At 50.8% G+C, this 25031-nt stretch overlaps 1 protein-coding gene across 2 annotated transcripts in view; it reads left to right on the plus strand.

Annotated features, from left to right (window-relative positions):
* Positions 1-8504: 8504 nt before the first annotated feature.
* Positions 8505-25031, plus strand: part of PTDSS2 (phosphatidylserine synthase 2) — a 28656-nt gene continuing 12129 nt past the window's right edge. Inside the window, exons 1-3 of one of the 2 annotated variants that reach the window (XM_075280825.1) lie at positions 8625-8735; positions 23183-23213; positions 24479-24580. In XM_075280825.1, the coding sequence (XP_075136926.1) occupies positions 8711-8735; positions 23183-23213; positions 24479-24580 (158 nt within the window). In that variant the 5' untranslated portion in view covers positions 8625-8710. Of the gene's footprint in view, positions 8736-23182; positions 23214-24478; positions 24581-25031 lie in introns of both variants that reach the window. The other variant, XM_075280824.1, reaches the window with a different exon arrangement.

The raw sequence follows: 25031 nt of genomic DNA on the forward strand, positions 1-25031 counted from the left end.
TGAGCCGCCATTGAATTTCGGACTGGACCACCAGAGTTCCCAGGGATCCTCTATTATGGTTTCATGTCTATGGGGGCATCTGATCCATTCTGTTCCTGATATCATCTGATACCTGATAATCGGATATAATCATCCATCTGGGGGTCTCCATGGACGTGAGCGGATAACAGAATGACCTTGGATGTCCCTCTGAGTGTCATTGAGTACATTCTGCTGCAAACTCGTCCCCACACCCGCTCATGTGCCTGGGGCCTCAGAACAATATTGTACAACATCACTTCACCTGTAATAACCTGCACTTTCTACCTGTAATCCATATGGCCTGAGTTGCAGATCTTGATATTGTCCAAGTCTTTATCTGATCTTTCTGTTCTGCACTGCCTGACCTGTATGTACCATATATCTATATGTATGTCTATCTATCTATATGTCTATCTATGTATATGTATATCTATATGTATGTATATCTATATAACTATATCTTTTATGTAAACTACCTGTAACAATCTCAGAACAGTAGCACATAGGAGATCATTGGTAGTCATCATTATATACAACGTGATCAGATCACCCCATCCTAAGTTATGAAGAAACTGATTGTTGGCGTCTAAAGTACACAATGATAAATCTTATCGTAAGGTCAATAGGGGAAGACAGTGAGATGACAAATGTCCTGATTTACAAGCTAAATGACGGTGATAAAACTACTTTATTACTCCATTATCAAGGTAAAAGCAAATAAATGTGGCACTTGGCATATCATGGACTGAGCTGATACAGCTGTAGGTAACACAGACACAGCGCTGCCCGGATCAGTACCAATACCCGGACCAATACCAGTGCCCGGACCAATACCAGTGCCCGGGTCAATATCAATGCCCGGACCTATACCAGTACCCGGTCGTGTCTTTTAACATGCAGATGGTGCCTGGACATATAATGTTAGCCTGAAGTGGCCTCATATCGTGTGGGATAATATGGGAACGAGAACAGAGGAGGGTTCATTTTAGGGATTTTAAATACAGTTCAGAAGGGGTTACATTAGGACATGTGATCGGCCGGTCTGATAAGATGTGTCTTTAGTTTGTACTTGAAGCTGTAGACATTGGGAGTTAATCTGATGGTAATATTAGTGACCTATCTTAAAGGGGTTTTCCAGGCTTTAGTACAAACTCATGGTGTATCAGGGTTTGCCAGTGCTTTGTTGTCCAGACCTGTTCCCCTTATTCCTTCTATATTGTAACTGAGGCCAGTGATCGGTCTTAGCAGTCATGTGACCCTCTATGAGTTTGGAGCAGCGATTTCCATCATGGAAGGGAAAGAGGGCCAGGAACTGGACAATGGAGAGCGGGGGCTGAACCTGATCTAAATGGCACGATAGGTGGAGCCCTGTTGTAAGATTTTGCACTGGAGTTTCACTTTACGCCTCTGAATGGAAGTCATCACACTGTTGTGCACAGAGCCTAAGCCTAGATTCACACAACTGAGTTTCAACAATGCAACCGAACGCAACTGCAAGCGATGTGCCATAGACTATAATGGGGTCCGTGTGCTTGCAGATCTCCGCAGGGATCATGTGGACAGGAAAGTAGTTCAACATCTAATTTGTTATCCGCATGATTTGTGTGGGCAGCGCGTGGCAAGCGCACGGACACCATTATAGTCGATGGGGTCCGTGTGCTTTTACTGTACAGCGCTTACAATTGCGTTCGGTATTCCTTTTGGGGGGTCCCCATGCAGCCTGCCGAACGCAGATGTGAACGAAGGGTAAAACCAAATCCTTATGATATGATATAATCTAGGGGCAACTGGAGAGGGACATTATACTGTGGGGACAGCTGGAGGGGACATTATACTGTGGGGACAGATGGAGGGGGACATTATACTGTGGGGGCAACTGGAGAGGGACATTATACTGTGGGGGCAGCTGGAGGGGGACATTATACTGTGGGGGCAGCTGGAGGGGGACATTATACTGTGGGGGCAGATAGAGGGGGACATTATACTGTGGGGACAGCTGGAGGGGACATTATACTGTGGGGGCAGATAGAGGGGGACATTATACTGTGGGGGCAGATAGAGGGGGACATTATACTGTGGGGGCAGCTGGAGGGGACATTATACTGTGGGGGCAGCTGGAGGGGACATTATACTGTGGGGGCAGCTGGAGGGGACATTATACTGTGGGGGCAGCTGGAGGGGGACATTATACTGTGGGGGCAGCTGGAGGGGGACATTATACTGTGGGGGCAGATAGAGGGGGACATTATACTGTGGGGGCAGATGGAGGGGGACATTATAATGTGGGGGCAGCTGGAGGGGACATTATACTGTGGGGGCAGATGGAGGGGACATTATACTGTGGGGACAGATAGAGGGGGATATTATACTGTGGGGGCAGATGGAGGGGGACATTATAATGTGGGGGCAGATGGAGGGGGACATTATACTGTGGGGGCAGATAGAGGGGGACATTATACTGTGGGGGCAGCTGGAGGGGACATTATACTGTGGGGGCAGATAGAGGGGGACATTATACTGTGGGGGCAGCTGGAGGGGACATTATACTGTGGGGGCAGATAGAGGGGGACATTATACTGTGGGGGCAGCTGGAGGGGACATTATACTGTGGGGGCAGCTGGAGGGGACATTATACTGTGGAGGCAGCTGGAGGGGACATTATACTGTGGGGACAGATAGAGGGGGACATTATACTGTGGGGGCAGATAGAGGGGGATATTATACTGTGGGGGCAGATAGAGGGGGACATTATACTGTGGGGGCAGCTGGAGGGGGACATTATACTGTGGGGGCAGATAGAGGGGGACATTATACTGTGGGGGCAGATGGAGGGGGACATTATACTGTGGGGGCAGCTGGAGGGGGACATTATACTGTGGGGGCAGATGGAGGGGGACATTATACTGTGGGGGCAGCTGGAGGGGGACATTATACTGTGGGGGCAGATAGAGGGGGACATTATACTGTGGGGGCAGATGGAGGGGGACATTATACTGTGGGGGCAGCTGGAGGGGACATTATACTGTGGGGGCAGATGGAGGGGGACATTATACTGTGGGGGCAGCTGGAGGGGACATTATACTGTGGGGGCAGCTGGAGGGGACATTATACTGTGGGGGCAGATAGAGGGGGATATTATACTGTGGGGGCAGCTGGAGGGGACATTATACTGTGGAGGCAGCTGGAGGGGACATTATACTGTGGGGACAGATAGAGGGGGACATTATACTGTGGGGGCAGATAGAGGGGGATATTATACTGTGGGGACAGATAGAGGGGGGCATTATACTGTGGGGACAGATAGAGGGGGACATTATAATGTGGGGACAGCTGGAGGGGACATTATACTGTGGGGGCAGATAGAGAGGGGACATTATAATGTGGGGACAGCTGGAGGGGACATTATACTGTGGGGGCAGATAGAGGGGGACATTATACTGTGGGGACAGATAGAGGGGGACATTATAATGTGGGGACAGCTGGAGGGGACATTATACTGTGGGGCAGCTGGAGGGGACATTATACTGTGGGGGCAGATAGAGGGGGACATTATACTGTGGGGGCAGATAGAGGGGGACATTATACTGTGGGGGCAGATAGAGGGGGACATTATACTGTGGGGGCAGATAGAGGGGGACATTATAATGTGGGGACAGCTGGAGGGGACATTATACTGTGGGGCAGCTGGAGGGGACATTATACTGTGGGGGCAGATAGAGGGGGACATTATACTGTGGGGGCAGATAGAGGGGGACATTATACTGTGGGGGCAGATAGAGGGGGACATTATACTGTGGGGACAGATAGAGGGGGACATTATAATGTGGGGACAGCTGGAGGGGGACATTATACTGTGGGGGCAGATAGAGAGGGGACATTATAATGTGGGGACAGCTGGAGGGGACATTATACTGTGGGGGCAGATAGAGGGGGACATTATACTGTGGGGCAGATAGAGGGGGACATTATACTGGGGGGCAGCTGGAGGGGACATTATACTGTGGGGGCAGCTGGAGGGGGACATTATACTGTGGGGGCAGCTGGAGGGGGGCATTATACTGTGGGAGCAGATAGAGGGGGACATTATACTGTGGGGACAGCCGGAGGGGACATTATACTGTGGGGGCAGATAGAGGGGTACATTATACTGTGGGGGCAGATAGAGGGGACATTATACTGTGGGGGCAACTGGAGGGGACATTATACTGTGGGGGCAGATAGAGGGGTACATTATACTGTGGGGGCAGATAGAGGGGACATTATACTGTGGGGGCAACTGGAGGGGACATTATACTGTGGGGGCAGCTGGAGGGGACATTATACTGTGGGGGCAGATAGAGAGGGGACATTATACTGTGGGGACAGCTGGAGGAGGGCATTATACTGTGGGAGCAGATAGAGGGGTACATTATACTGTGGGGGCAGATAGAGGGGGACATTATACTGTGGGGGCAGATAGAGAGGGGACATTATACTGTGGGGGCAGATAGAGGGGGACATTATACTGTGGGGGCAGATAGAGGGGGACATTATACTGTGGGGGCAGATAGAGAGGGGACATTATAATGTGGGGACAGCTGGAGGGGACATTATACTGTGGGGACAGCTGGAGGGGACATTATACTGTGGGGACAGCTGGAGGGGACATTATACTGTGGGGACAGCTGGAGGGGACATTATACTGTGGGGGCAGATAGAGGAGGACATTATACTGTGGGGGCAGCTGGAGGGGACATTATACTGTGGGGTCAGATAGAGGGGGACATTATACTGTGGGGACAGTTAGAGGGGGACATTATACTGTGGGGGCAGATAGAGGGGGACATTATACTGTGGGGACAGATAGAGGGGGACATTATACTGTGGGGACAGCTGGAGGGGACATTATACTGTGGGGACAGCTGGAGGGGACATTATACTGTGGGGGCAGATAGAGGGGGACATTATACTGTGGGGGCAGATGGAGGGGGACATTATACTGTGGGGACAGATAGAGGGGGACATTATAATGTGGGGACAGCTGGAGGGGACATTATACTGTGGGGGCAGATAGAGGGGGACATTATACTGTGGGGGCAGATGGAGGGGGACATTATACTGTGGGGACAGATAGAGGGGGACATTATAATGTGGGGACAGCCGGAGGGGACATTATACTGTGGGGGCAGATAGAGGGGACATTATACTGTGGGGACAGCTGGAGGGGACATTATAATGTGGGGGCAGATAAAGGGGGACATTATACTGTGGGGACAGATAGAGGAGGACATTATACTGTGGGGGCAGCTGGAGGGGACATTATACTGTGGGGACAGATAGAGGAGGACATTATACTGTGGGGGCAGCTGGAGGGGACATTATACTGTGGGGGCAGATAGAGGGGGACATTATACTGTGGGGGCAGATAGAGAGGGGACATTATACTGTGGGGGCAGATAGAGGGGGACATTATACTGTGGGGACAGCTGGAGGGGACATTATACTGTGGGGGCAGAGAGAGGGGGACATTATACTGTGGGGGCAGCTGGAGGGGACATTATACTGTGGGGGCAGATAGAGGGGGACATTATACTGTGGGGGCAGCTGGAGGGGACATTATACTGTGGGGACAGATAGAGGAGGACATTATACTGTGGGGGCAGCTGGAGGGGACATTATACTGTGGGGGCAGATAGAGGGGGACATTATACTGTGGGGGCAGATAGAGGGGGACATTATAATGTGGGGACAGCTGGAGGGGACATTATACTGTGGGGACAGCTGGAGGGGACATTATACTGTGGGGACAGCTGGAGGGGACATTATACTGTGGGGACAGCTGGAGGGGACATTATACTGTGGGGGCAGATAGAGGAGGACATTATACTGTGGGGGCAGCTGGAGGGGACATTATACTGTGGGGGCAGATAGAGGGGGACATTATACTGTGGGGACAGATAGAGGGGGACATTATACTGTGGGGGCAGATAGAGGGGGACATTATACTGTGGGGACAGATAGAGGGGGACATTATACTGTGGGGACAGCTGGAGGGGACATTATACTGTGGGGACAGCTGGAGGGGACATTATACTGTGGGGGCAGATAGAGGGGGACATTATACTGTGGGGACAGCTGGAGGGGACATTATACTGTGGGGACAGATAGAGGGGGACATTATAATGTGGGGACAGCTGGAGGGGACATTATACTGTGGGGACAGCTGGAGGGGACATTATACTGTGGGGGCAGATGGAGGGGGACATTATACTGTGGGGACAGATAGAGGGGGACATTATAATGTGGGGACAGCCGGAGGGGACATTATACTGTGGGGGCAGATAGAGGGGACATTATACTGTGGGGACAGCTGGAGGGGACATTATAATGTGGGGGCAGATAAAGGGGGACATTATACTGTGGGGACAGATAGAGGAGGACATTATACTGTGGGGGCAGCTGGAGGGGACATTATACTGTGGGGACAGATAGAGGAGGACATTATACTGTGGGGGCAGCTGGAGGGGACATTATACTGTGGGGGCAGATAGAGGGGGACATTATACTGTGGGGGCAGATAGAGAGGGGACATTATACTGTGGGGGCAGATAGAGGGGGACATTATACTGTGGGGACAGCTGGAGGGGACATTATCCTGTGGGGGCAGATAGAGGGGGACATTATACTGTGGGGGCAGCTGGAGGGGACATTATACTGTGGGGGCAGATAGAGGGGGACATTATACTGTGGGGGCAGCTGGAGGGGACATTATACTGTGGGGACAGATAGAGGAGGACATTATACTGTGGGGGCAGCTGGAGGGGACATTATACTGTGGGGGCAGATAGAGAGGGGACATTATACTGTGGGGGCAGATAGAGGGGGACATTATACTGTGGGGACAGCTGGAGGGGACATTATACTGTGGGGGCAGCTGGAGGGGACATTATACTGTGGGGGCAGATAGAGGGGGACATTATACTGTGGGGGCAGCTGGAGGGGACATTATACTGTGGGGACAGCTGGAGGGGACATTATACTGTGGGGACAGATAGAGGAGGACATTATACTGTGGGGACAGCTGGAGGGGACATTATACTGTGGGGGCAGATAGAGGGGGACATTATACTGTGGGGGCAGATAGAGGGGGACATTATACTGTGGGGGCAGCTGGAGGGGACATTATACTGTGGGGGCAGATGGAGGGGACATTATACTGTGGGGGCAGATAGAGGGGTACATTATACTGTGGGGGCAGATAGAGGGGGACATTATACTGTGGGGGCAGATAGAGGGGGACATTATAATGTGGGGACAGCTGGAGGGGACATTATACTGTGGGGACAGATAGAGGGGGACATTATACTGTGGGGGCAGCTGGAGGGGACATTATACTGTGGGGGCAGATAGAGGGGGACATTATACTGTGGGGGCAGCTGGAGGGGACATTATAATGTGGGGGCAGATAGAGGGGGACATTATACTGTGGGGGCAGCTGGAGGGGACATTATACTGTGGGGGCAGATAGAGGGGGACATTATACTGTGGGGACAGATAGAGGGGGACATTATAATGTGGGGACAGCTGGAGGGGGACATTATACTGTGGGGGCAGATAGAGAGGGGACATTATAATGTGGGGACAGCTGGAGGGGACATTATACTGTGGGGGCAGATAGAGGGGGACATTATACTGTGGGGCAGATAGAGGGGGACATTATACTGGGGGGGCAGCTGGAGGGGGACATTATACTGTGGGGGCAGCTGGAGGGGGGCATTATACTGTGGGGGCAGCTGGAGGGGACATTATACTGTGGGGGCAGATAGAGGGGGACATTATACTGTGGGGGCAGCTGGAGGGGACATTATAATGTGGGGGCAGATAGAGGGGGACATTATACTGTGGGGGCAGCTGGAGGGGACATTATACTGTGGGGGCAGATAGAGGGGGACATTATACTGTGGGGGCAGCTGGAGGGGACATTATACTGTGGGGGCAGATAGAGGGGGACATTATACTGTGGGGGGAATAGTCACCACATTCAGGTCCATGATTTGGGGTGACTGGAGGGGACACCCCACGACCTCTGGCCTTGTGACCTGTGTTGTAGCCAGGTCTAAGGTAACTTTCCTTTCTAATAAGCTCACAGTGGTGATTTGCAGTCACGTGGCCCCCTGGGCTGGCAGAGCTGTACTATGACCTGTGACCTCCTGTTTCCTGGTTACAGTCAGTGACCTCTGACCCCGTTCCTCAGAGGTCAGCTATCACTATCAGCCGCTTCAGCACCGCGGACAGCGCATGCGTGCCGGCCTCTCAGTCGCGCCTGGCGTGATCCCCCCCGAGCTCCGCCCCTTAGCAACGACTGAGCGGCCTCGTCCAGCCGCGGCTGTCAGGAGCGGTGACGTCGGGCAGTCACGTGAGGCCGACCCACGTGGTGAGGTGAGCGCGTGCGCCGCTGGCTCCTCCCCCTCCCCTCCTCCTCCTCCTCCTCCCGGGCACTGGCGGCTGAGGCGGACCGAGCTGCACATGACTAGTGGCGGCTGCTGCTGAGCCATGTCACGCCATGAAGGCAGGAAGGGAGCCGCGCACAGGAAGTCCTCCCTGGACGGACAGTGCTGGGAGGAGGAGGGCGCCAGGACCAGGATCGTGGCCGGCAAGTCCCTGCACCGGGGGGAGAGCAGCCGCGGCACCACCGAGTCCGAAGTCTTTGATGACGGCACCAACACTTTCTTCTGGTGAGCCCTGCTGAGTGCGCACCACAAGTCCCAGCACTGCTTAGGGGGAGGGGGCACTGCAGCCTGTTGCTTTGTCCTGGGTGGGGAACTACAACTCCCAGCATGCTCTAGACCAGGGTGCACTTCAGCCCTGCCCCTGGTCCTCTCCATTAGTGAGGGAACTACAACTCCCAGCATGCTCTAGACCAGGGTGCACTTCAGCCCTACACCCTGATCCTCTCCATTAGTGGGGGGAACTACAACTCCCAGCATGCTCTAGACCAGGGTGCACTTCAGCCCTGCCCCTGGTCCTCTCCATTAGTGAGGGAACTACAACTCCCAGCATGCTCTAGACCAGGGTGCACTTCAGCCCTACACCCTGATCCTCTCCATTAGTGGGGGGAACTACAACTCCCAGCATGCTCTAGACCAGGGTGCACTTCAGCCCTGCCCCTGGTCCTCTCCATTAGTGAGGGAACTACAACTCCCAGCATGCTCTAGACCAGGGTGCACTTCAGCCCTACACCCTGATCCTCTCCATTAGTGGGGGGAACTACAACTCCCAGCATGCTCTAGACCAGGGTGCACTTCAGCCCTGCCCCTGGTCCTCTCCATTAGTGAGGGAACTACAACTCCCAGCATGCTCTAGACCAGGGTGCACTTCAGCCCTATACCCTGATCCTCTCCATTAGTGGGGGGAACTACAACTCCCAGCATGCTCTAGACCAGGGTGCACTTCAGCCCTATACCCTGATCCTCTCCATTAGTGGGGGGAACTACAACTCCCAGCATGCTCTAGACCAGGGTGCACTTCAGCCCTATACCCTGATCCTCTCCATTAGTGGGGGGAACTACAACTCCCAGCATGCTCTAGACCAGGCAGCACTTCAGCCCTGGTCCTCTCCATTAGCCGGGGACTACAACTCCCAGCATGCTCTAGACCAGGCAGCACTTCAGCCCTGGTCCTCTCCATTAGCCGGGGACTACAACTCCCAGCATGCTCTAGACCAGGGTGCACTTCAGCCCTCTCCCTGTTCCTCTCCATTAGTGAGGGAACTACAACTCCCAGCATGCTCTAGACCAGGGTGCACTTCAGCCCTGCCACCTGGTCCTCTCCATTAGTGGGGGAACTACAAGTCCCAGCATTGCTTAGAGGGTTAGTCCTATTGGGCTGATGGATCGTGCAGGCACAGTCAGTGACTAAACCTATATTACATGGCTGCTTCCCAACCTTTCGCTTGTCGTGCTGGGAGTTGTAGTGCGGGCGAGGTTTAGGCTGAAGGGGACGCCATTTAACCCTTCACCCTGCTGCTTTGCAACCATTGGCTCTTCATTAGTCGGGGAACTACAACTCCCAGCGTGCTGAACGTCCGGTAATGCTCGGCGTTATAGTATCACTGTTGGCGGTGACCAGCTTGTTACCATAGCATCACACATCCTATACACAGGGGCTGGTGCTCGGGGCGGTCATCGGTATTTGTGGAGGGTCATTGTGTTACCCCGTCCCTCGGACGTCTTCTATATGGAGGGTCACTTGTGGTTTGGGCGGTCATTGTGACCCATTTATAGGGCGACATGGTGTCTACAAGTATACAGCAGAACTGAACATCCCCTTTAACTAAGACCAGTCTCCTGTCCTGCCTGTCAGTAAATACTCACATTCCTTCTATTCTGACAACTTTACGTTGTATTGCTCCTCTGTTATTCCTCCTGGAAATCCAGGAATAAATTGACAACTGGGTGTGACGTGTCCCTGCCCGCTCTGACGCTGTCCAATCAGGACTGACTGTCGGATCCATTTGACAAGGGGGACGGTAACACCCAGTTGTCAATAAATTTCCCGGAGGATTAATAGAGGAACAGTACAATGCAGAATGATGAACCCCATAATTGTCAGTGAGATCCGTCAGTCATTGTTAGTTTGGTCTGTGTGTCCGTTGTTCTGGTCTTCTGATGGGCACCTGGGTGCAGATGTGAATGTAGCCTGTAATGGCGGTATAATGGTTGTGTGTGTATATCCAGCTGTATACATTGTAGCAGGTCAGTAATCCATATGGCGGTTGGATCGGCGATACCCTTCCCTATAGCATTGTGCATACAGAGAGCGCTGTCAGTCATTGCCAGTGAGGGGCATTGTGTGCTGCCATATCGTGCACGCCTCCTTCTATATAGTGGTCTGACCTGGAGCCTTTCCCATCATCCGATGGGCGTCCTCTTGTGGTTCGCTCCCTGTACTTGCAGGGTCATCACTTTGCTGACATGGGATTGATCCGGCGTCCTCTGTAGCCTGCGGTTATTGCAGTAGCGCTCCGCCCGCCACGTGCAGCACTTTACTGACTGGTAATGGAACTCGCTGATAACATTGTATGACTGCAAATACAAGTGAGATAAACCCGCACCTTGAGGTCATCCATCGTGTCCTCCGGCCATGGCAGAATCTGCAAGGTCATGGGGTGGCGAGAAGGTGGCGTTCACGTGTGTGTGCTGAAATCGAGGGACGAATAAGTCCTGCCCACTTGACACTTTCATCGGCTGCTTTCAGTTAAAAAACAATGGACACCATTATAATCGTTGGGGTACATCGCCCTGCGCCCGTGACTGCTGCGCCCGTGACCACTTTCTTTTTAGTAGTCTGCTTGTCCTGCCAAAAATTGTACCGTAATTGTCTTCGTAACCTGTTTAACTATTCATTACATATTGTGGTTTGGTTTCTTGAGGCCTTCCTGCCAGGAGTGTAAGAAGCCTCCTTTATATTCAGCATTCCAAAATTTGCAACAAATCTGCAGCTGTTGTGCAATGTGTGACCACAGCCTAAAGCCATATATTGGAGGATAAGTTTATCTACTGCAGTGGTGGTGACTGTGACATTACTGGGACCCACACCTGTTACTAGAATGGGGGGTCTGGTCAGGGGGCACAGTATATGCTACTAGATGCACTTGTTGGATTTCATATTACACCTGTCTGAGACCCCCGGGTGCCCCTTGTTCGCCCCCATAGACATTACACACAGGTGATGATTCGCACCCGTCAGCTGGAGCAGATCTTCTCAATTCCATCAGCTACAAGTCCTTTGATTGCTGTGACTGATGGGCATTGTCAGCGGATTGTCTAGGAAGCTTCCGCCGTTCCCTGGGGATCGGTGTGTTGTATTATTCATGTGCACCATATACAGTAAATGCTCCGACCTGTGGGAATACGTTCTCCTAATGACAATGGATGCCTGTGTTCTCCTGCACATCGGGCGTCGCGCTATTGGGCTCTGTTTACCCTGCGGTCATGGATCCATGATGGGGCTGTCATCGTTTGTGGTCACCGTTGACATTTGGTTAAGTAGTTCTGCATGCTCTGCCCCTGTATACATAGTTGTATCCTATATACCTGAACATGTGGGCATGCTGTATCTCCTCTCTATTCTGACTATTGGAGGACTATTGGGGTATATGGCTAGGTGATGACTTTGTAAAATTGTATTATACCCACACTGTCAGGGTCAAGGGTTATACAGTGATAGAAAAACATGGCCGCTTTTATTTCCCAAATACAGCGCCACCCCATATGACAGGTTGCGTGTGGTATTGCAGCCCGTCCCCATCCGGTTTGATAGAGCTGATTGCAGTATCGGGCACAGTCCATGGACATATTTAGTGCCAATACTTCTCCTATCACGGACACCCCTCTCCCCGTCCACCCATTGTGACTTATGCAGAACGTCCGTTACCTCCACACAACAGACATTAGGGCTGATTTATTATACTTTTTATATAGGATAGACAATTTGGGGAACGTTTGTTTTATAGTCAAAATTTGCAAAAGTTTGCACCCCTATCTAGGCCAGAAATCAAGGTGTTTGGAGGTCAGAGGATGCACCTTAATGTATGTAACGGCAGGAGACGCCAGTGGAAAGAAAAGTCCTGCACGGAGGTCAGTTGTCTCCACCGCTTTCAGTTTTCAAATGTTGGACACCCAGCTGATCCCATAATAGTCCCCTGGTGGACCCGAGCGATGGAGACCACGGCACATCTGTGCTTTCCAGGGACCCATACACTTGCGCTAGTGAGCCTGGACAGGAATAGAACCTGCTGTGAGTTTTGTGACCCCCCTCCCCCCATTCAAACTCAATAGTCAATGGCCCTGCACACAAGGGCTTTATCTAGGTGAGGTAGAAGGTCATTCACACTTGAAGGTGTTGTGTATCTGTAATGGGCTCACACCTAGTGCGCAGGCCACTTCCAATGATCTGCTCCTGTAATACAGCCCTTGATACAGTCGAGATATCTTGGGGACATCTACGCTGCAAAACCTAAACTGGCAGACTCCCTGCACCCTCCCTGCCCGGGCCAAGTCTTGCAGAGAACGTGTGAATACTATCACCTTCTGCAGAACGCGCTGCGGCGCCGAGCCTCGCCAAACTTGTTCATATTCATGGTTAAAAATACCTTCACAGCTTCTTCTCGTCTTCACACAATTTTACTTTTTCTCAGGAACATAAAATTAGCTCCTCGTCTTTTTCTCCTTCTTCTTCCGCCAGTCACATGTTGTGGTTTCTTGCGCCTTGTAATTGCCTTCAGCTTCTCACTGTAGGTCCCCTCACCACTTTGTAGTTCTCCGTGGGGAATCCGCGCCTGGCGTGTCTCTGCTTCTCCCGGGAGATCTCACGACTGTTTTTAAAGATGACGTGGAATCGCGGGGTTAAAACTGCTTCCTAAAGGGGGCCACAAATTATATGTAAGTAGGTCAAGACTATAGAGAAGGAACCTGTAGAGCGGCCACCATGGCAGGTCATCTTGAAGATGGACGCTGAACTTCTGAGGCAGATTTAGCAACGATTTACACCCATTTTGTCGTGTTAGAAAGTTTCGGGTTTGCAACTTTCCAGTTGGCACTTGCGACAATTTTGTTGCAAGTTCTGTTTTGACGCTTCCACTTGGGCCGGTGGTCTGTGGGGCTCGGGGTCATCGTAGTCATGGACATACCTGTAATCTTGGCTAGCTATGAGCTGGCGTAGAGGTCAGTTGGGCGCACGACCCGTTGGTGGATGTGGCCGGCACTTCGTCATAGATCAGGCTCCTCCTCCAGCGGCACGGGGATCATCAACACCATTGACCCATGGCCAACAAGTGATCCTTTATAGTGTAATGGTAGACGCCTCCCCATAGCCCGCCATTTTATCCAGATCAGACCGTCATCTCCCCCATAATTTCTCCTCACCGGCCGTCATCTTGGAGTCGCCATCCCCTGAGGAGGTGTCAGTTTTGGGTGGTCGTCTTAGAAGTTTTACAGTCATTGGTAACTGGAAGGCTCACAAATCCCTTACACGCAGATTATCCCACAAAAGTTGCATTCTTGGCATCTACTTGAACAGTTCAGTGAACCCGATGAGGAAGGAACTGGCAGTCCTCACAAGTATCCCATGTGAACGCTGTCCAGATCTTAAGATATCGTGGCGTGTTTACTAGCTGAGCATTCAGATTGAGCCTGTAAGTATGTGAACCCCAGAGTATTGTATCTACTGTAGTGTTTGTGATACTGCTCAGTCTCCCGCTCCACCATGACACCAGCCGCACCACGTTCGATCGGGTAAATGTGGGCGATATACGTTCCGGTTTCTCGATGTCTCAGTTCGGTTAAAGCCTCCATCATCAAAGTCTTCTCTCCTCCCCGCCGGTTCATTAAGATCACTTTCCTCCTCAGGAAACCTACTCATAAATGAATTAGTAGGATGAGCGCATTGCTTTCAATAGCCTGGATTAAGTGGATTGAGATTAATGTTCTGGATAAACCCCATCATGTTAACATGCTGCGTCCTGCAGACGACCGTATTAGAGCAGCTCATAAACCCCCCACCCTAATATAATCTTACCTGCCGCACAGCGTGCGCGGTCTACAAACCGTACGTGGGCTTCTTACCCTATTGTATTGCTATTAATGCAGATACAGGCACAAGTAAAGGGGCTGAGCTCCCATGAGACGGCTTTATGTCTAATCCTTTCTATCTAGGGTGACCTGTAAGAGTCCTTGGGGGGTCTGACACCTGGGACCCCTGATGAATAGCTGTTTGTAGGGGCTGCATTCTTATTGCAAGTGGGTCTGGGTGTTGCACTCCAATGATCTTATTGATGACCTTTCCCGAATTGCCGACCCCTTGGGCTGGTCCTAAGTGAGCCCGTCCAATTGTGTAATGTATATAAGGTCTAAGAATCGGGCAGGGTGACCTCAGCATTGTCCACCATGTTATTCCAGAGCAGCCTCCTTATGTATAGCCAGCAGGTGAGCCCGCCCACTGGACTCCTGAGGGTCCGGTTATGTTCAGTCTTGTCCGTCTAGTAGATGCTGACTGCCAAGACAGACTTATAGAAGTGGGTAAAGCATACACGCTGGTGGGATGGATCATACAACAGGTCAGGCCTAAAACGTGCACACCGCTGGTCATTGTGTCACCCTACTGAACTAATGGTGACGTCTTAGGAACGTCAACGTCCCACAAAACCCTTTGTATAAGGGGTTTCCATCATGGGAAAATTTGGGACAATGGACTTGGAAGGGGTTAAAACAATGAAAGTAGTGATTGTCCCCTTATTGATCCCCCACCGCTCCCATTTTGACATTTCCCAGGTCCCTGCTGGTCTCTACTTCACCTGTCCAGTCACTGGAGAGGGGAATGGCTGCCGGTCAGTGGCTGGGCATGCATGTCCTGGTAATCCCTGCCGGGCAAAAATGGGACCCCAAAGAGCCCAGAATGGACCCATTAAGCATTGGAATGGCATGTAATGGGTGTATTCAATTTCTATTTTTTTTTTTTTTTTTTAACCCTTCCTGAATCCTGAAATGTTTTCTCCCCCGTAAACCCCTTTAATGGCGCCCTCCAGTCTCCGCTATTATCCGCCACTCCCAGTGATTTTCGTCCATCTTTGTCCCACTTTCCGCAGCTCTTATGACTTGTCCTATTTTTCTCCACGACACATCGATCCTCGCTGCGGCTTTCACAACGTTCCGTCACAGTGTGTCGGCGTCTTTTGTGGCTGCGTCCTCGCCGGCGCCCCATGCTGTTGGCTTGAGGAACGGCTTATTCATATTTAATGCGTCTTATTATGGCCACAGAGGACACGGAGCTCAGGGCAGGAGTGAATCCTAATAACCCCGGATTACGCCCGTCACTATCTTTAGACGACGATGTGCCAACGCTTATTTACGGTTATTGGTTTAGTTTTTTATTTCTTTGCTCAGCCGCATTGGGGTGAATAACCCCTTGGTGGATTCCCCTGTTAAAATTTCCACATGGACTTTGTCGTGACTTGTGTTCTTGCAGTCGGGTGCAGAATATTTTAGGATCCGTCCAGTTGTTCCATCCAACAGTGGAAATTTCCAGACCCGGGAGATGGAGTCAGGAGGAAAAAAAAGTTCAAAGTGAAATTGTTACTTTGTAATTGTTTTATATAATTTGTTACATAGTTACTGTCATAGGAATCGATCCCTGGATTATTAGTAATACATTGGGGGGTCTTTACTGTTTATGAAGGAGTCAGAGCCGGTATCTTTGGCCTAGAAAATGTTGTGCCCTTATGGGGGCAGCGTGGGGTTCCCTTTACCCGGGGGTCACATCAAATCCCCATTTGGTTGTCCATTCCCCCAATAGTACTAGATGCGGAGCTGCTTGTCCATCCTCAGTAGCCGGCAGCAGAATACTTCTTCACTTCTAGCTATTCCTTTCACTCGCACCATACACATGCATGCTTGGCTTCATCTCACTTGCATATGTTTCCATGGAAGGAGGAGATGAATAGCTGCAGACTTGTCTAGAAGCTGCTTATCTTTGGGAACAAGGAATAGAACATGTCCAGTCCTGGATCTTTTAGTGGGGAAGAGCCAGGAGCCCCCCATACCCCCCCCCCCCATACAATCAGGCGATTCCCCTGAAATCGTCAGGTTCTAACCTTTCCCTTATGTGTATGGGGGGGACCTCTATAATCTCGTCACCCTGTAGTAACCTCTTTGTTTTGTAATGCTTTTTGCGGTTTGCAAGGTAAAATTTAACCCCGGAGTGTTTCCAGCTGTATTATAAGACGGGCGCCACTTTCCCTGAACCGGTTCTGCCAGTTGTACTGGGCCCGGCCGTACAGGTCAGAGAACAGCAACGCAGGATCCGGAACGCAGATTGTAATTGACCTGCTTATCTGTTGTGAAATGTAAAGAATGCAATGAGTGTGTATATATGCAAATGTGTGTGTATATATAGGTGTGTGTGTGTGTATATGTATATAATATAGAATAAAATCACAGGTGGTCGTGAGCCTGTCTGTCCCCTTTAACCAGAGCGTTCCCCATTTCCAGGTCACAGACCTTTCTCTGGCCGCTGATTGCAAAATAAAGGTTCCCCCTCCCCTCCTCCATTACTACCGATCTGTTTGCAATATGAAAACAGCAAATAAACCCCGCCCCTCATGCCCCGCCCACTCATTCAGCTGAAAATGGAAGGGATCAGCCGGCAGGTTCCCTGTGTTCCCTGCAGGACTCTTACCAGACTGGTTATCCTAGGAGCATGCAGTGCACCCTGCAGACTGACTCGCACTCTGGGCAAGTTCTTCTCCTTTATCCTTTTATGTTGTCTCTATGTCGCGCTCCTTAAAGGCGCAGCTTCGCTGTTAGATAGGACGGTGACTTGTTTTGGAAGTTTTCTGATTGGCTGGAATAACTGACCAATGAAAACTGCCAAGACTGTATTTAAAGGGACCCTTGGCTGAGTCTCGTCTGCCGCTACGTATCTGGCGTTTACGCTTGTTTTTCGCATTGGTGGTTTATATTCATATACAGAGAATGGAGCAGGAATCAGACAGGGCTGTTTTCTCTGTAGTGGCCACACCTGGTATGGAAGCTAAGCTGCAGTGACTCAATCCAGCCACTAGGCAGAGAGCAGCGCTGTCTGCCTCCTGCTCCATTCTCTGTGTATTAGCTAATGGGTATGGCTGAAATTTATGATCTATCTGTAGGAAAAGTCATCAATGGTTTCAGCTTCAGAAATCCCCTTTGTTGTTGGGCTCCGGGCAATCCAGATTGAAAAATTCAGTCCATACATCGGCCCAATTTTTTGGCCCAAACCCAGTCTAGAGAGTGGGACCCCTTCCGTCAATGTGATCTATGGTGGTGGATCCTGTCTGTGTATAGTATGGACCGTGAAGGTGCGAGCGGGATCCTAGATCATTATGGTGCAGGGAGTCGCCATCTCCTGACCAGGGACAGACTGGAAAATCTGGCCGATATACGGAGTCCCAAATGAGTTTGGCCTAATTGATAAGACCTCATGCACACAACCCAATGTACAGGCTGGGGGGAGGGGAGTTGTACAAGTGTATGCTACTAAAAATTTGGGTCCCCCTTGTCTCACACAGCTCAGCTTCTCTCCTCTATCATATAACCCTATATATCACACAGCTCAGCTTCTCTCCTCTATCCTATACTCCTATATATCACACAGCTCAGCTTCTCCCCTCTATCCTATACCCCTATATATCACACAGCTCAGCTTCTCTCCTCTATCCTATACCCCTATATATCACACAGCTCAGCTTCTCTCCTCTATCATATACCCCTATATATCACACAGCTCAGCTTCTCTCCTCTATCCTATACCCCTATATATCACACAGCTCAGCTTCTCTCCTCTATCCTATACCCCTATATATCACACAGCTCAGCTTCTCTCCTCTATCCTATACCCCTATATCTCACACAGCTCAGCTTCTCTCCTCTATCCTATACCCCTATATATCACACAGCTCAGCTTCTCTCCTCTATCCTATACCCCTATATATCACACAGCTCAGCTCCTCTCCTCTATCCTATACCCCTATATCTCACACAGCTCAGCTTCTCTCCTCTATCCTATACTCCTATATATCACACAGCTCAGCTTCTCTCCTCTATCCTATACTCCTATATATCACACAGCTCAGCTTCTCTCCTCTATCCTATACCCCTATATATCACACAGCTCAGCTTCTCTCCTCTATCCTATACCCCTATATATCACACAGCTCAGCTTCTCTCCTCTATCCTATATATCACACAGCTCAGCTTCTCTCCTCTATCCTATACTCCTATATATCACACAGCTCAGCTTCTCTCCTCTATCCTATACTCCTATATATCACACAGCTCAGCTTCTCTCCTCTATCCTATACCCCTATATATCACACAGCTCAGCTTCTCTCCTCTATCCTATACCCCTATATATCCCACAGCTCAGCTTCTCTCCTCTATCCTATACCCCTATATATCACACAGCTCAGCTCCTCTCCTCTATCCTATACCCCTATATATCACACAGCTCAGCTTCTCTCCTCTATCCTATACCCCTATATATCACACAGCTCAGCTTCTCTCCTCTATCCTATACCCCTATATATCACACAGCTCAGCTTCTCTCCTCTATCCTATACCCCTATATATCACACAGCTCAGCTCCTCTCCTCTATCCTATACCCCTATATATCACACAGCTCAGCTTCTCTCCTCTATCATATATATCACACAGCTCAGCTTCTCTCCTCTATCCTATACCCCTATATATCACACAGCTCAGCTTCTCTCCTCTATCCTATACCCCTATATATTACACAGCTCAGCTTCTCTCCTCTATCCTATACTCCTATATATCACACAGCTCAGCTTCTCTCCTCTATCCTATATATCACACAGCTCAGCTTCTCTGCTCTATCCTATACCCCTATATATCACACAGCTCAGCTTCTCTCCTCCATCATATAACCCTATATATCACACAGCTCAGCTTCTCTCCTCTATCCTATACCCCTATATATCACACAGCTCAGCTTCTCTCCTCTATCCTATACCCCTATATATTACACAGCTCAGCTTCTCTCCTCTATCCTATACTCCTATATATCACACAGCTCAGCTTCTCTCCTCTATCCTATATATCACACAGCTCAGCTTCTCTGCTCTATCCTATACCCCTATATATCACACAGATCAGCTTCTCTCCTCTATCCTATACCCCTATATATCACACAGCTCAGCTTCTCTCCATTTCTGCTCCGGTTTCTCCTTATAGGTTCAGTGCTTCTCCCCTTATTACCTGTTTCTGTACTGACGAGGGGTAATAGTCAGTCTAGGTCAGTAATCTCTATTCCTTCTCTGTAAGTGCCCGGTTTCTGACTACACCTATAAGTCGCCTTATTTTGCAGGATTTTATCTGTAACCTAAAGGTAGGTGAGGAGTGGCCATAAGATAAGGTATATACATCTGGCCCGGTGACATGCCGCACTCCTTGTCCAGAGATCTAATCCTAATTTCTATAATATTTGTCTGTGACCTCTTTTCGCTGCAGTTTTCTCTTTGGCATAGACTTTTTGCCCAGTGCTTGTTTTTTGTGGGCCGCGTTGTATCTTTCAATGGCGCCCTATCCCGGGACTACAATTATGCGAGCGTTGATCCTCCCCTTGCTATAACATCACCCATCCTATATGAGCAGGAAAAGCTGTGCTGAAGGCCCGCCCCCACGGCTGAAGGCCCGCCCCCAGTGCACCAACTTCCTCATTTGCATAATACTTGTTGTTTTTCTCCAAATTTACAGAGGTTCCATAGACTTCACATGAGACAATGTCATTCTTTATAATGACCGTTCTCAGTCTGTAAAGCGACGCCAGCGAGGTGGGGGCGGGGCCGGACGTGAAATTAATGTCTTCATAGACCTCATTACTTATTGATGCTTGTTGGTTCCGGCCATGATGGATGACTTCTATCCCCTTGTAATACCGAGTGGCCTCGTCTCAAACCTTCTCTGTCCTCGTCGGTCAAACTCCATGGCTCATTGGGCTGGAGAAGGTTTACTCTACTGTTCCTTAATGTCCGTTGCTCTCCTCCGTCACAGGGCTGGGGAACATTGATTGCAGAGAGTGTGGAGCTCTGCACGTGACGGGGCCCCTCCTGGTCATCCACAAGGGCTACACCTGGGGTATTTCTCAATCACTGACCGGTTGGTGAAGGCTCAGCAATGACCTGCAGATCTGTCTGAGCTTAGTCCAGGCTGTAGCCCTGGATCCGTACTCTGCACTTACACGATGCTTTAGCTTTCTCTGTAGTTTTCCCAGAGTCGGTCAAGCAGGTACATTATGGGCTCGGGCTCCATGGTGATTGGGGCTTTTGCACAACCAAAGATCGCAGTACGATGGCCCTGACGCTCCTTCACTCATACTAGTGAATAGAGCTGCGTTACGAGCAGTGGTTTGACTTTGTTGCGACTAGAAGTCGCCATCAGAGTTGTAGTGTGACTCTATTCACTAACATGAATGTGTACGTTGCAAGGTGACACAGCTTGTGCAATGGGTTCATGGACAAAATTGTCCCATGCACCCTCCTGCTGACAACACCCTCCTCCTCCCCGCACACATGCACCCTCCTGCTGACAACACCCTCCTCCTCCCCGCACACATGCACCCTCCTGCAGACAACACCCTCCTCCCCGCACACATGCACCTTCCTGCAGACAACGCCCTCCTCCTCCCCGCACACATGCACCTTCCTGCAGACAACGCCCTCCTCCTCCCCGCACACATGCACCTTCCTGCAGACAACGCCCTCCTCCTCCCCGCACACATGCACCTTCCTGCAGACAACGCCCTCCTCCTCCCCGCACACATGCACCTTCCTGCAGACAACGCCCTCCTCCTCCCCGCACACATGCACCTTCCTGCAGACAACGCCCTCCTCCTCCCCGCACACATGCACCTTCCTGCAGACAACGCCCTCCTCCTCCCCGCACACATGCACCTTCCTGCAGACAACGCCCTCCTCCTCCCCGCACACATGCACCTTCCTGCAGACAACGCCCTCCTCCTCCCCGCACACATGCACCTTCCTGCAGACAACGCCCTCCTCCTCCCCGCACACATGCACCTTCCTGCAGACAACGCCCTCCTCCTCCCCGCACACATGCACCTTCCTGCAGACAACGCCCTCCTCCTCCCCGCACACATGCACCTTCCTGCAGACAACGCCCTCCTCCTCCCCGCACACATGCACCTTCCTGCAGACAACGCCCTCCTCCTCCCCGCACACATGCACCTTCCTGCAGACAACGCCCTCCTCCTCCCCGCACACATGCACCTTCCTGCAGACAACGCCCTCCTCCTCCCCGCACACATGCACCTTCCTGCAGACAACGCCCTCCTCCTCCCCGCACACATGCACCCTCCTGCAGACAACACCCTCCTCCCCGCACACATGCACCTTCCTGCAGACAACGCCCTCCTCCTCCCCGCACACATGCACCCTCTGTCCGCCAGTGCATGCAATGCAGTTCAATCCGCTGTCAGACGGCTCTTATATTCCAAGGGAACAGCAAAACGTACATGGGTCACTGTGCCCTCTCCACTACCCCTATAGTCATGTAGTCTGCTGGTCCGCAGTATGCGCTGGGTACGGCTGACTTTCCTATAATATGAGCGGAGCCCTGTCCGCCGGCCTTCTGCTGCTTGGACATTTCAGTTTCTGCACCTTATCAGCTGGAGTTCAGGATCAGGTTGTGCACCGGGGGCCGGGCGGTTATCTCTGGCTGTTTCTGGTTACGCTTGTCCGCTGCAGCTTTTCCGTTCAGGTTCATGTTCCTTAGATAACTTCTCTATCCCCCTCCTCCCATTACCTCCGGTTTAATAGCCATTTTGCCTCAAGATATTGCAGTTTCATTCAGTGGCTTCTCCTGTGTCAGGTCTCATAAAACTGGATCCGGCTCTGTATTCTGCTGCCAGCACTGCAGGGTTTGCCAAACCGTCCGTTGCAAGGGCACCTTGTAAGTGTTTGCAAGTCATACAGGTGAAGGCGGAAAGCGAGTATTATACGTGAAAACCGCTGCGTCCACATAAGCTACAGATATGAGCGGGGTATAGGAGCCTGATGTTGGGTAGAGTCAGTCCTGATATATGAATTACATTTGGAGGTGCAGCGCCATAGACGCTGCTGCAGGACCACCAGAGATGGACGAGCCCTGTCCAGCAGCCCCATAGACACAAAGGGATGGGCCACACGACTGCTGCTCCACTATAGCGCGGTATAAGGCAGCCTTGTTCTCGTGTGCGGCGGGGCTCCGACCTGTTGCTACAAGAGCAAACCCCTTTAAGCACGTGGCTGCACATAATGTGCATTGCAGAGAAAATAACTTTAATCACTCTGTAAATTAAATTCCTAGCGCCCCGAGGATATTTCCAATCTCTACAAGTCCTCCTGCTCTTGTCAGTACACCCTGCCCGACGCCTGGGGTGCATTCACATCTGCATCGCAGGAACACAGGTATGGGTTAAAGAATAAAGATGGATCTGCTTAGTGACAACTTGCTTAGTCCTACTTGTACTCCCCCCTCCCCCAAATGTCACATTTCTTCATTGTCTCTTGTCACCCCCAACTCACATTTTTCTCCCCCTGTATTATTTGATCCTGTAACGCTGCCATACTAGGAGCAGAGATTGGGAAATATAACCCTCCTAGGTAAGACTCTTCAGCGCTATATGCTAGATACTGCTGCATTAGATACCAGAGGCTATATGGCCTAGTCTGGCTGTATGGCGGTAGAAGGCTTTAGTTTGCTTTTCTCCTATGACGTTTGGGCACTGACACCCAATCTGGATGCTAAACTGAAGGGACAGGAGTCTTGCGCCCCTTTTTTTTCGGTTCAGCTCTGCCTGGGTCTCTGAGCAGCCGGTATATAGATTCATAGACTCTCTCAATCCGTATACACCTTGCCTGTGGGTGAATGGGGTGCAGCACTCCGGAGTGCTTCTATCCCTTTGGGTTGTGATCACTAATGGTCTCACCACCCAGACCTTCGCCAGCCCAAACTGATGACGTGTCGGAGATTAGTGGTGGGGGTGCTTTATTGGTGAGGAAGGTCAGAGCTGAGCGCAGTATATAGTGACTGGGGATATAGCGGTGCGCGAGGGCTCTGCACTATAGTTCCAGGCTGTGAAGGTGAGGAAATGTTGCAATGAACAAGGAGCGAATGTAATATTCTGCTGCAGATTTCATTCCCGGGGTTCTGTTCCTTTTCTTGGATTAGTGTGGAATATTTGTTTATGGTGTTATAATTGGTGTGTGTATTAAAGGGGAGGTCTAACTGCGTACAACCCCTCTGACATGGCTACTCCGGTGGTCACCGCCATCAGTGACTCAGTTGTACGGTAGTATAAGACGCAGCCTTGCAGATGAATGGCGGACCGTGTCATGTACGGTCAGGAGAGGTCCAGGCCTGTAGAGTCACAAGACCAAACCTCCGATGACTCCATTATTTTCCTATAGCCCTACTCCAACTCTTTCATAAATGACTCCACATTGGGGTGATGCAGACGGTCACCAAATGGGGCGGGGGCTCTATCTGCATCTCTCATTTAAGGTCCATTGCTGTCACCTTGTGACGGATGAGAGCAACAAACATCAAGTAACAGTAGTATGAACCTTGCCAAACTGATTTCCTGGGGGTCCTACTGCTGGGACCTCGCTGGCCGTGTGAATGACGACATCCAGATCCCCCGTATGAATGGTGTGGTAGCGTTCCTTCGCTCCTACAACTCAGTCCCCGGGATGTGACTGTAGCCCTGGTCACACGGGCACTAATGTCACATGGGGACCCTGGCGGACGTCTGAACAGTCAGACCCCAATAATGACCCTTCTATATCAGCAGGAGATTTGTTGACTTGTCCTATCACTTGCACATTGTAATCTGACTTCTCTTCTCCCCTCTGTGTCCTGTCTATAGGAGAGCGCACACGCTAACCGTTCTGTTCATCCTGACGTGTTCCTTGGTCTATGTCACGTTACTCGAAGAGACACCACAAGACACCGCCTATAACACCAAAAGGTAAAGTCAGAGCATCATGTATACCGTATATACTTGTCCTGTGTGTGTTCACACCAGGGTCACTGTTTTTATTATTTTTGATGGTAACAAAGTATCACACACTATTAAAATGACTGAAACCTGACCAGACCCAATTATATCATTGGTCATATTGGAAGCCATAAAACCAGCAGGGATTGTGTTTGTTTGCAGGCGATGTATTCCTTATCTATAGGATGGGGAGATCATTTGTGGATCGGTGCACATACTCCCTGACCCCCGCTCACTCACGAGCGCTGGACTTGGGCCCTTTATATCTTCAGCGCTCCCTTTGCGAAGATTGGAGGGGTTTTGTGCCTGACCACGGCTCCATTAAAGTTGCACTCATTGATCTGTAAGTTACCCTCTGCCCCCGCCACTATTGCCCCTTGTTTCAGAGGGTGCCCTCGTTATAATACACCTGCCCTATGGG

The sequence above is a fragment of the Leptodactylus fuscus genome, chromosome 7 (assembly GCF_031893055.1).
Source record: "Leptodactylus fuscus isolate aLepFus1 chromosome 7, aLepFus1.hap2, whole genome shotgun sequence".
Taxonomy (NCBI): Eukaryota; Metazoa; Chordata; class Amphibia; order Anura; family Leptodactylidae; genus Leptodactylus; species Leptodactylus fuscus.